The following is a 13296-nucleotide window of genomic DNA, read 5'->3' on the forward strand; positions in this document are numbered from 1 at the left end:
GCACTAGCACATGATGTAATCACTGCAATCAGCACTGCACAACACAAATGATCCTGTTAACTGCAGTGGGGAGGAACACAGATACCAATCCGTTTAAGCGTCGCATACTCCAAACTATCCAATCAGGAAGAGTCTCATCCCACCTAGTCGTGAACAGCAGAACCAGGCACACATGTCCCGTCCCTCCAATTCTATTTACAGAAAACAATTTTGGGCAACCAGCTTACTACCTCAGCTGTAAAAGAAAAGCAAGGTCTTGGGCCCAGCGGCATGGTCTAGCGGCTAAAAGTCCTCGCCTTGAACATGCCAGGATCCCATATGCGCACCGGTTCTAATCCCGGCAGCTCCACTTCCCATCCAGCTCCCTGCTTGTGGCCTGGGAAAGCAGTCAAGGACGGCCCAAGGCATTGGGACCCTGCACCCATGAGGGAGACCCAGAAGACATTCCTGGTTCCCGGCTTTGGATCGGCGCAGCACCGGCTGTTGCGGTCACCTGGGGAGTGAATCATCGGACAGAAGATCTTCCTCTCTGTATATCTGACTTTGTAATAAAAATAAATAAATCTTGAAAAAAGAAAAGAAAGAACTCATGTTGGAATGAGATACCGTCTTGTGATAAGCACTCTCACGTCCCTTTTGGGACTCTCCAAGAACCCAAGGTTATGGCAAAGGTGAGGTTATGGACATGTCCCAGCCGTGCTTCAGAAGGCCTAGCCTTACTGTTGCCATTTTCTATCATCTGAGCTGTCATAATCTGACTGAAAATTCAGAAGTCACAAAAAGGTATTAAGTGAACCCTACCGCCTAACCTTTTCTGCTTCTGGCTGACCAATCTCATTTCTCAACAGCATTCAATGTTATCAGTTTCTTGTGAGGACATCCAGGGATATAAAGATAACACATGGCTCCCTTTCTGCACATACCATGTCGTGTTCTGTAGATGGTGAGGCATCTTCTCACCTAACCATGTGGTCCTGGCTCCCATACATGGTTCTAATCTCTTGTGAAAACAAACATTACTGCAATGGCTTTAATTTTACAAAACTGTCATTTCACATGTGTGTAAGTGTAAGAACAGAATGAAGTTTTAGAAGTGGAACTACCAAGATCAATCATTCATCTCAGCTATATGTTGGCAGCGAAAAATGGGGCAAACAGAGACTTTATGATGGACCATATCAATCAGTGGACGACCTCATTGAGCGAAACTGGCAGCGATTCATAACTGGAGAACTATTAACACCACTCGAGCACATATCTCAGAGCATGCCCCACATCCGGGACTCGGGGTGGGTGGGAAACCGGGTGGGGCTTCTCCCTCAATATCCCCCTTTACCTCAGATACAAGATGGAAACAATATGGACATAATACTATTACCCACTTCCCTATCCCCCTGAACCTTTTTTTTCTTTTTCTTTCTTTAACCGTGATTAACTATGTAAAGATTGTCAACAACAACACAATAAAATAGATTAAAAAAAAAAAAAAAGAAGTGGAACTGCCAGAACAAGGTACAGGTGCACTTGTAAGTTAGACTGTGTCCTATTACCCATCAGCAGCGTAATATTTCCCTCTGTATTGTTAGCCATTCTTACAGGACTCAGAACAGATACCCAGAGCATTTTACCAAATTAACAAAAAGTCATAACCCTTTTAACAGAGTTTCCCTTTTCTCCCTCTCTTTGGACGCTTCGTTTTAGTAGGTAACTTCCTTCCTGGCCGGAGTTCAGTCCAACAAATGATTCATCCCAGTGCCATTGCTATTTCGGTGCCAAATTTTTATTCCTACCTGATTAATTTCCCTATTTGCTTAACTCATCAGGGTCCTCCTTCCTTAGCTTCATTGTAAAATAAGGTCACGTTAATTTTTATGCTCTAATTACAATGACTTTGAAACATCATCCCTTATTTTGTGAGATCTCTGTTCTTATTAGATCCCTCTTCTCGTTGTTTATTAGCCATACCACCTCTCCAGGCCAGTTTCTTCATCTACACATCAGGAGGCACTAGGAGGCTGTGAAGACTGATGGAAGGCGCTGGGGAGTGCTAGGCACACAGCACTGTTGGGGGTGGGAGGAGGCGACAGTCTTCCCGCTCTTGCACGCTTCTGCTGATCTCTTCCCGTGTGCCAAGATTGCGAGTTCTTGAATGTTTCTTCCCATGGTCACTGTACAGCAATCAGCTCAGTGATGAAAGAACATGTCTGGAGGATGAGGAGCAGGTTGGCTTCCTGCTTCCTGGAAAGTCGCAGGTTCCCCAAGCTCAGGGCTTCTCGTCGTCACCAAAATCCACCCAGCACACAGCATCCACCCTTGAATTCTCCTCTTCGTTTTTGCGGGATGTGGCCTCTCAGAGGAACTGACACCAACACGGAAGTACATTCTACCTGCGAGGAACTAACATGCCCTGGTCTCTGACCCAGAAATCTTGCATTTTCTATAGCAGTAAGCGCCTTTCATCCTGTTGGCAAGATGAAGCGCCGGGCTTGAGCAGTCATTGCTCTGGTAGAGAGCCAATAAACACCAATTGTTCTCATTTGCAAAGAATTCCATTGTGCTGTTGGGAGTAATCTTGAAATTACGGTTGCACTGTTACTTCCCAGTCTGGGATCCAGTGTCAAATCATGAAGATTGCAGTTGACACTCCGCATATGCTTTTCCAATAGCTGGGGCATAGCTTTCCGCTAGTTGCAATTTATGAAAAAGAAAAGTTGCGCAAAAAATAACTGGGCCTTAGTTCCTGTTGCTTAACAGCTAATGACTTCAGGCACTCTAAGGGTTCAGTTTCCTGTTACGTGAAACAGGGCAACGAATTGCTGATCCAGTTGTCTTGCAACGTTGTTGGCGCTGCCCAATAAAGTTGTGTATGAGTTCCTAGGCCAATGACTTAATATAACTTAAGACTGTGTCAAATCACAGACATCAATTTACGAGATGGAAGGTAAAACATAAACGTGCCTCTTGGAAGCAGCTGAATCATCTTGCCATGCTCGGTACTGGATCGTGGGCTCACCCACCCAGCAGATGAGAGGCTAACATGCCTTAGCAGTAAACTACAACTCCCAGCAGGCAGCGCTCCCGCATGCGTCACACAATCTCCGCTCAGGCCCAAACCCAGCCTCCGCCCCGCCCCCGTCCTCCTCAAACTACAACTCCCAGGAGGCGCCGCGGTGCCCTAGCGTCCGCTTCCCCCCGCCAGCGGCTCCGTGGCCGACTCGGTCCCGCGGCTGGCGGAGCGGGCGCGCGCGTCGGGGGTCGCGCGGTGCCGAGTAGGGCGAGCGCGCGCCGGGAGGGAGTGGAGGCGTCGGGGGGCGGGTGTACGGCTCGCTGGCTCGCAAGATGGCGGACGAGGACGGGGAAGGGATTCACCCCTCAGCCCCTCACAGGAACGGAGGCGGCGGCGGCGGTGGGGGGTCTGGGCTCCACTGCACCGGGAACGGCGGCGGGGGCGGCGGCGGCCCGCGGGTGGTGCGCATCGTCAAGTCCGAGTCCGGCTACGGCTTCAACGTGCGGGGCCAAGTGAGCGAGGGCGGGCAGCTGCGGAGCATCAACGGCGAGCTGTACGCGCCGCTGCAGCATGTGAGCGCCGTGCTGCCCGGGGGAGCGGCCGATCGGGCCGGGGTGCGCAAGGGGGACCGCATCCTGGAGGTGTGAGTATCGGGGTCGCGCGCCGCCCCACCCTCCCCGGCCCCCTCCGCCTGTCCCTGTCACCCCTCAGGCCGCACCTCCCCCAACTCCCCAACCAGCCCCCGCCTGGAGACCCTCGCCCGCTTCTGGCCTCCGCTGCCTGGTACCTCCTGGTGGGTGGACCTCCTCCTCCGCCCCCGGGTTTCTGGGACTCCCACCCTCTCCCCTTCCCGTGGTCTCCAGTTGTTCTGTGGTGGCGCCCCCGGCGCCTCTACCCCTGCCTACTTCCCTTTGGCTCGCTTCTGTCCGCCGCCTTCCCCTTTGGCACGCTGCTTGCTGCTCCTCACTTCGCTCTCGGCTTCCTCGTGGCGAACCTCTGTTTCCCGACCCAGCCAGTACCGTGTGTGTCCTCCCCCAAGTTCCCCCTGAGCATCGCAGTTTCTTGGCCACCACTGCTCCCCTGCGCCCTTGTGGACTGTCCCTGCCCGCTTGGAGCAGGACCCCTGGGCTGCTGCTACTTGGAACTCCGGAAACATCGTCGATCCCCACGCCACTCCTTTTTCATTCCTTCTTTACCCTCTGCTTATGGTTAAGCGCCCCCCTCCTCCCCTTGTATTTTTCCACCCTGTCTTTTCCTCCTTTCCTCCTCTCCTTTTGGTAGTCTACCCCCAGAGGGGCCCGTGCATGCCTTTGGGAGGGAGGAGGTTGACGCTGCGCGGTAGTTCCGACCCTGCCCCCCTGATTTTGGATCGCGTGGCCCTGGGAGCACCTCCCTGCGTGAGCATCTTCGCTTCGGCCCCCCACCCCTTCACTCTTGCACCACACTCCCGATTTTCACTCGGGGCTGTGGGGGCGGCGCTCGAAGCTCCTACTTGCTCCTAACTACAACCCCTTTTTGGGTCTTTGACCTTTCCACTTTTTTTTTTTTTAAGAACATGCTCGTCTCCATTTTCTCTCCCACTCTCGGCTCTTGTGAAATCGCACTTGACTGTCCTGTGCTCTACGTGGCTTACCCCTCCTTCTCTTTCGCAGGCCCCTTCTGCTGCAGCCCACCGCTCCCCCTGCCTGCTGCAGTCCCTCCCCCCTTCCTACTCCTCCATCCTGACTTCCTCTCCGCATCCCTCCCAGCCCGTCAGGATGTTGCCTTGTCTTGCAGTTTTCTGTGCACGCCTCCTCCGCTCCCTAATTTCTGCGTTACATTTGCATTTTTGTACTTTGTATTAAAATTCGTATAGTGATTGCTGGTTGGCTTGTGGGTAGCTTCTGCGCACATTGTTCCACTCTCCCCAGCAGAATTTAATTCTCTGTTTCTCTGATTGAACCTATTTTGTATATTATCCCCCCCCCCACCACTTTCGCCTTCTCTCCCTTCAGGTGTGGATTTGCCCACAGGGAGCCTTTCGTATTTGTTATGCTTTATTTCTGTTGTGGTTTCTACAACCTCCAGGCTCTCTTGTTGTAAAACAGTAGGTTTGCCTGAAGTTTGCAGAGCAGATAGTATCTTGAAAGTCAGGCTCCGTGAAGGAGGCCGTCCTCTCTTGTTTATCTTGTGCCCTTGAGATTCTTACTCTGTTGTAACTCCACCTCCAGAAAGGAACAACTGTCCCTCTGTAAATAGATGCTTGTACGTTCATTCATGTCCACCATACAGTTTTCTAGTATTCTCTGGAACACGTTCCTAATTGGGGCAGGGAAGACGGTACTCAGATCTGGACTGCAGTAATGACCTTCTGATCTCTTGTGCCTGGGCGTCTAATTCTGTTCTTTCGCTGGGGTCTCCTTATAAAACCCTTCCAGTTGTCATTCTCTTTCAAAGTTAACTGTGGATACAGCTGTTTACTTTTGAAATATGTGACTAAAGTATTGAAAACTATGTATTTGTTGTCAAGTTCTAAATTGTTTGCTCTTTAAGGAGCTAAACTGATTCTGTGTTAGATACAGCTAATGTGAAATGCCATGTCCATGCACCAGCCCTTTCTTGTGCTCTCTGCAGTTGGGGCCACGGGTGAGGCAGTCCTCAGAGAGTGTCCCAGGACAGACCCAAGGACCTGCCCCAGGTCCCGCTTCCTGCTGGGAGCCCAGGAAGTTGTTTCCTTTTAAAGAAAAGATGTTGGGTTTTGGCATACCCTTAGTGGCAAGTAGAGACTTTTCTCTTAAGTGGGCTGGGTATACAATTATGCTAGCCTAAAGACCTCTCTAGAAGGTTGTGAGGATCAGAAGTCTTCCTGGCATTGATTTCTTGTCCTTCCAGCTGTAGATATGTTGATTTCTGATGGTTAAACGTCTGTGGTAGTCTAATGAAGTTGTGATAGTTGCAGTGTAAAGCTGAGTGAGTTGGTAAATTCTGAGACCTCAACTAGATAGTTTTTTTATCCTTCCTTCTAAAATTTTTTTTTCTATTTATTTTACAAAATCTGTATCTGCTGCCTAGGTTTTCCAATAAGAGGAGGACATACAATGTGTATGATTCTTGAGGAGGTATCGGTGTGCTTGCTACTTGCTTTAATCTAAGCTAGGTTGATGCTAGGTTGATGCTAATTTTCCTAGTGTTGTTTAGGTAACAAACATTCTTTAGAACTCTTCTTTGACCCTGACCCAGGTTCTAACATCCACTGGTTCATTTCTCAAATGACTGCAGTGGCTGGTGGTGTGCCAGTCCAAGGCCAGGAGCCTGGAGTTTCTTCCAGGTCTCTTACATGGATGCCAAGCTTGGGCTATCTTCCACTGCTTTCTTTCCCAGGTGTATTAGTAGGGAAAGGGGAAGCTGGGTTTTGTACCAGAGCCCATGTGGGATGCCAGCATTGTAGGTGGCAGCTTAACTTGCTGTGCCATTGGCGCCTGACCCAGGTACTTTAAGTTCAAATATCGCCCCACCCCACCCACCCTTGTCCTCATGGGAAAACTTTGCATATTAATGCCAAGTGGGATCAAAGCTGAGGACACGTTGGTTATCCTTGTGTAGATGCCACTTATATCAAATCATAGGAGGACGTCTGGGTGCTGTTTAAGACTTTTCCTCTTCTAGGCTATCATACACATACTGTATTCCAGTTTTCATGTATTCCAGTTGTATTAAAGAGTAGAGTAACTGTGTATGAAAAAATAACTTTGAGATTTAATGGGATACCAAGTTGATCTGGTGTAAGAGCATCAGTTTCCTTTAAAGTCTGCTTATTAAGGCTCTGTGCTCATTGTAACTTAGAACAATCGTTTAACTGTGGGACCAGTGTATTTCGGTCTGTCCTTTCTCTTGGAACTGACGAGATTCTTACTGGTTTGGGAAAGAGTCATGTTGCGAGGCTTGGTGTCGCAGTAGAAGCAAGCCCTCTGGGCTGTACGTCTTACTGGCGATGGACGCTTTTCTGGCCTGCAGCGTTAGGCTCTACCTGGTGATTGTTCCTAGTGTAACACACACTGAGTGTCTTCCCTGTTGTGTGTGCATGTTCCTGGGAGCTAATGAATGAAGCGTGCCTTCAGCAGATAGAACCAAAACATGCGGATCAGGGAGCGTATGCTTTTCTCCTTTTAACAATTTGTAAGCTCTTTATTTGAAAGGCAGAGTTACAGATTAAGGAAGCAACAGAGAGGAAGAGAGAAAAAAAATCGAGATTTTTCCATCCGTTAGTACACTCCCTAAATGTACACAAGAACTCAAATCTGGCCTAGGCCAAAGCCAGAAGCTAGGAGCTCCATCTGGGTCTCCCATGAGGGTGGCAGGGGCCCAGATGCTTGGGCCATGTTTGTGGCAGTCCCCGGCATTAGCAGGGTGCAGCCAGGACTCCAGTGCAGAAGACTCTGTAGGTCCCTGGATTTCCCTTTCCCCGGCTACCAGATAACACACCTGTTAACATTCTCATGTTGGTGTGAAGTCGTAAGACAAATCACATCACTATATCCATTTGTTTATTGAAAATCAGTTTTCTGAAAATTCATTTTGTGTGAAAGTTAGAAAATTATTAGATAAAAAGAGGTTAGTGCAGCGAGAAATATTTTTACAGATTGTGTGAGTCATACAACGTTGACTGCTTCAACAGCTTCTCAAAAGCTGCTTTCTGAATTGTAGCTGAATCCTATTGGGCTCAGATTTTCCACGTTGGTTTTGGTAGCGGTGTTTGCATCCGTGTTTATTGATCAAAGTAACTTTTTCTGGCTGTGGTTCTCAAGCTTTAGTGTACACGAAGAATCAGTGGGTTTATTTGTTAAAAGTATAGATTCTCAGGCTTCCATTTTAGGGGTTATTATTCAGTAGATCTAATTTGGGCATGGTTGTATGTTTTGGATTCTCAATTCAGTTCAGTCTGTCTTCATGGCTGTTTTGAGCTAAGACTGTACTAACAAATGGTGATTTGTCAGGCCCCTGCACTCCAGCCCAAGTGAAGTATTCTGATCATATATATGGTTGATTGTCTCTTGCTAAGTTTGTGCAATAAGGATGGGTGGTTGGGAAGTACTGGTCGATAGTCATCATAACCATTGTACCACTTTGCAGTGTGAATAGTGTATTGCAGCTGGCAACATGTTTGCATTTGCTGTCCTGTGAAAGGAATTGCTGAGTTCTCTGAAGGCAGGAACTACGTCTGATTCTAGGTACTAGTTGCATCCCCGCCAAATGTCTGCTGGCCTGCAGGAGAAATTCTTCAGTCAATACTTGCTGAAGTGCCAGCGTTGGGGTACAGCTGGTTAAGCCACCAGTTTGGATACCAGCATTCCATATGAGTGTGGGTTTGAGTCTCAGCTGCCCTGCTTTGATCCAGCTCCTTGCTAATGCACCTGGGAAAGCAGAGGAAGATGGCCTAAGTCCTTGGGTCCCCGTCACCCATGTGGAAGACCTGGGAGGAGTTCTTGGCTTCAGCCTGGCCAAGACCTGGTAGTGCTGTGACCATCCGGGGAGTGAACCAACAGATGGAAGATCTCTTCCTACTCCTCTGTCTCACTACTTTGCAAATAAATGAAATATTTAAAAACAAAAACAAAACTTTCTAAATGAATCTAAGTTTTGTCCTATTGTGTAAGAGAGGAAACAGACTTGGGTGAATTAATAGCAACCAGGATTAAATCCAGGTCTTTGAATTTTAAATAAGTATATCTTACGTTTTTTTTCCCCAGCTATTTTTGACTTTCAGTAGTCAATTATTCTTGAATGTGACTAGTAAAATTATTCTTTTAAATTTTTCATTTTATTTGGAGTACAGGAAGATAAGAAACCTTTTATCTGTTAGTTCACTCCCCAAATGCCTGCAATGACCGGGATAGGTAGAAGCCAAAGCCAGGAGCCTGGAATTCAGTCTGGGTCTGCCTGTGGCTGGCAAGGACCCAAGTCCTCCAGCTATAACCTGCTGCTCCCAGGGTGGACTGAGAAGCAGAGCCAAAACGCAAACCCAGGGCCCCCGCATGGGAGGCAGCATCTTAACTACTGGGCCAGATAGGTGTCTTATAAAATGCTGGAAATTCAGTTACATCTTTAAACCCTGGGAAGCCTTGAACTTCTGTTCTGCCCTTGTGAAATGTTTGCTTACTGTCTTCCTCTGCTGGGTGATGCGGGAGACCTGACTAACTCAGGCCTTCTTTGTTGGTTAGTAGGGAACAAGAAGAGCCATGGCAGTCACACTGTCGCTTCAGAAATACTTTTAATTTCATAGGCAGTTGTGAACAAGTAAAAGCTAAATTTTAGAATTTCCTCTCAGAAATCACTTACTTCCACAGATTGCTGTGGCCGGCCGGAAAAACTCCTTCGTTAGTAGTGGAAACATTTGTGTGGGTCTTAGTGTAGTGAGGAGGAGTTCTCTTTGTAGCCACAGCTCACCAGTTTGTTTGTGTTTCCATGCTCTCAAGGATAATTATTTTTAAAGATAAGTCTCATTGGGAATAATTCTTAGGCTCTGGTAGATGAGCAGAGACCTATTTGACAAGCGGACACCAAAAATTTATGATCACTGCAAAGTGCTTTTTGAACATGGTCTGTCATAAGCTCATTCGTTAGATGATGGCGCTCCTGGCAAAGGTAGAGTATTGTGTGGGTTAGGGCAGAACCAGTTAGATCGCTTTTGTTTTCGAATGATGAACTATGTTGATGTTTTCTATGCTTTACTCAGGTGGTCCATCCTTAGGAGCCTATTATGTAGGTGGTACAAGTATACGCATATAACTACATGCTCATAGGCGTTGCTGTTCTATCCCACATTTGGAAACAATTGAGGCAGTTAAAACTTTTAATTTCAACTGACAGTAAGAAGTGAGTGTTATATGTTACAGCCTAACATGTATGCAAAAAAAAAAGAAAAAAACCTTACCAAACCTCTTGTATTTATTACTCTTATTCAGTCTGTTCAGTATTTTGATTCTTTTTTTTTTTTTTAAAGATTTATTCATTTTATTACAGCCAGATATACAGAGAGGAGGAGAGACAGAGAGGAAGATCTTCCGTCCGATGATTCACTCCCCAGGTGAGCCGCAACAGGCCGGTGCGCGCCGATCCGAAGCCGGGAACCTGGAACCTCTTCCGGGTCTCCCCCGCGGGTGCAGTGTCCCAATGCATTGGGCCGTCCTCGACTGCTTTCCCAAGCCACAAGCAGGGAGCTGGATGGGAAGTGGAGCTGCCGGGATTAGAGCCGGCGCCCATATGGGATCCCGGGGCGTTGAAGGCGAGGACTTTAGCCGCTAGGCCACGCTGCCGGGCCCTATTTTGATTCTTTTGTTATGATTTTTGAATGCTGATGGTGGTCTACTGTATTAATATCACAACTTGCTAGATAATGATCCACTATCTGAAAAAAAAAGTGTCTTTTGGCAACAGCCCACTCTTGTCCCCTTGTATTCAGTTGGCTCCACAATGAAGCACAGGCCGTGTGAAGCAGTGCTGGGGGTGCCTGAGTCATAGCGGCCCCGAATGTCCTCGCAGGAGAAGCTCACTCAGCAGTGGGGAAAGGGACGCAGAAGCAGCTGGCTGTGTGCAAAGCAAGCTGAAGTCATGGAGGCCAAGGGAAAACCATGCTGGGATTTAGAGGAAAGCACGTGTGCTTAAGGCTGATGGAAAGAGAGGTGGTGGAAAACCAGTGATTACAGTGGCGGAGAAGGGGGAGAGAGTTCCTAGGCTGAGGAGATGGCCCAAGGCTAGACAGGTGTGAAGTTCATAGGTTAGGAAGGGACCACGGTAGCTGCCTGTCTGCAGACGGCTACGGTGATGGAGCCTGGCAAAGGATGTCGAGTGAGACTTGAAAGGACCCTGACGGTAATGCTAAGAAGTTTGCATTTTATTCTCTTTAAGACCTCAGCGTGTGTGAGTGTACCTGCGTGGATATCCAGGACTTCCTGTGAAATTCGTTTTTAATTATTCACAAGAAGAGGTTAAGTGACTTTTCCAAGAGGAAAATCACTAGTAGAATTAGAAGAGTTTCAGAGCATCTAGTCTCTTGGGCTGCCTCATACTATATAAAGAAGGGAACTAAGAACAACTAAGCCGTCACCCTCTGAGCTAGGAACAGCTGGTGAGGAGCTGGCTGCCTTTAATTTCAGTATATATTTTACTTCACAACCCAGTCTAACTTCTCAAATATCAGTTTCTTTTATGTTTTAAATAACTGTACCTACATACTGTTGTGGTTACTGTTGGTAATATTTTCTTTGTGTGCTGCAGGTCCACTGAGGCCCTGCCCCACGTGTGGCGTTCTGCGTGAACTGTACTTTTCTACAAGTCTGTTCCTCCGAATTGAAACTGCCTCCTTTTTTGTTTGTTTACTTTGGCGTGTAGCATTTTAAAATCAAGATTTATTTATTTTTATTGGAAAGTCAGATATACAGAGAGGAGGAGAGACAGAAAGGAAGATCTGATGATTCACTCCCCAAGCGGCCGCAATGGCCGGAGCTGAGCTGAGCTGAAGCCAGGAGCCCAGAGCCTCTTCTGGTTCTCCCATGCGGATACAGGGTCCCAAGGTGTTAAGCCATCCTCAACTGCTTTCCCAGGCCACAAGCAGGGAGTTGGATGGGAAGCGAGGCCACAGGGATTAGAACCAGTGCCCATATGGGATCCCGGCACGTTCTAGATGAGGACTTTAGCCACTAGGCCACCAACCGGGGCCCGGCATGGAGCATGTTGTTGGGAGTCAATATGGCTGGAGACAGATCAGGATACTTGGTGTGGCATTAAAATTTATAGCTAGAATCTACCTCTAAAATGAAAATTCATGTGAAGGGCTTTTGTATCAGCCAAGAGTTGGTGATGTTCACAAAGTGGATTTTGCTTTCTCTCAGTGAAGTACTTTGTGATAGTCACATGTTAGAAGGTGTGTAGCCCCCTGACAACTCAAGTGAGACTCTCATAATGGTTGGGGAAGTGTATCTGTCTGCCAGGTCCTTGAGTTGCTGAGGAGGGAGCTATAGTTGAGGACCCATCGCCGTACTCGCTGCAGTGAACTACTGATATGAAAGCGTCTTTCTAAAGATGATTTTGTTTCTGCCTATGCTTTCTGAAGTTTTTGAGGGTCTTGTGCTGGATGAAGAGCAAGACCAGCATGACAGGTCTGTGTATCTTATAGGCTCAATAAGCAAGTAATTAGTTGACTTCCCTTTGGAAAAGTACAGGGCCGAGTCAGCTGCCTCTGGCTGCTCTAGCTGCTTGCAAGAGGCTGACTGTTCTTGCAGAACCATTCAGTGAGCAAACTCAGGGGTGGTTTTCATCCTTCACCACCACCCCGCCACCATACCTCCTATGCTGCAGTAACTTATGTCTGTTTATGTGTCTGGTTTTAGTTCTGTTTATTCAGCTTGCTTTAAAAATTGGGAAGTTGATTAAACGAATATTTGAAGATCTTGGAAAATAGGATGACCTCTGAAAGTTTTGGAGACTTTCTTTCACTGATCAGTTTGGAAAGTTTGTCATTTTTGGAAAGTTGGTGTAACCCAGGATTATGGCCATTTCGAGTCTGATGGAGTTAAAAGCTAGTTTTGGTGCCTGTTTTTATAGAATAGATAACATGCTATCTCTTTATAGAACACGTACCCTGCTATCTTGGCTTGGAAGCAGCAGTGAGCTTTGTTCCCTCTACCTGGTATTTTGAATCCAGGGAAATGTGACGCCGAAGTGCCCATAATGAGTTATGTGCTGGTTGGCGGTGTTAGATTTCTCTGACCTATTCACTTATCGTTTATATTGCTGATCTGCAAAAGACCCTGCTGTGTCCTTCTTCCTTTTCAGTATGTTGAAGTTAAACTACGCACTTCTAGAAACCATAGCCTGTCATCTTCAAATCCCATAAGAAATCACCCAAGGTTGATTTGTATTTGAACGGTGGTATTTGGTTGCCAGAACACTGCATCCCTTGAGACGTGTGTCTCTTGCTATTAATTTTTGCAGACTGTCATAAATGAAGGCCTTTTTAGCTGTTTTCATTTTTTCTTAGTAATGGTGGATTTACACAATTCACAAACATGTACAATACCTCTTGGTGCAAACTGGATATTTAGAAAATGGGTGGTTGAGATTCAGGCTGCAGGCTGTGACCTTGAAACAAACTTACCAAGTCACATGGGGAATCATGCTTGTAATCACAGTGTATAATAATTCAGAAATTATAGTGATACAACTGTAAAAAGTTGATTCTCTCTCTGGTAACTTACTGGACTTGGTAAAACAAGTAGATTTATTCAATGTAATTAACTTTCACTGCGAAAAGT

At 47.0% G+C, this 13296-nt stretch overlaps 1 protein-coding gene across 1 annotated transcript in view; it reads left to right on the forward strand.

Moving 5' to 3' along the window:
- The first annotated feature begins 3193 nt into the window (after window positions 1-3193).
- The window catches only part of SNX27 (sorting nexin 27), a 75992-nt gene continuing 65889 nt past the window's right edge, over window positions 3194-13296 (forward strand). The window contains exon 1 of the mRNA XM_004588897.3: window positions 3194-3650. Coding sequence (XP_004588954.1) covers window positions 3340-3650 — 311 coding nt within the window. The 5' untranslated portion in view covers window positions 3194-3339. The remainder of the gene's footprint in view (window positions 3651-13296) is intronic.

Source organism: Ochotona princeps, chromosome 2 (genome assembly GCF_030435755.1).
Source record: "Ochotona princeps isolate mOchPri1 chromosome 2, mOchPri1.hap1, whole genome shotgun sequence".
Lineage (NCBI taxonomy): Eukaryota > Metazoa > Chordata > Mammalia > Lagomorpha > Ochotonidae > Ochotona > Ochotona princeps.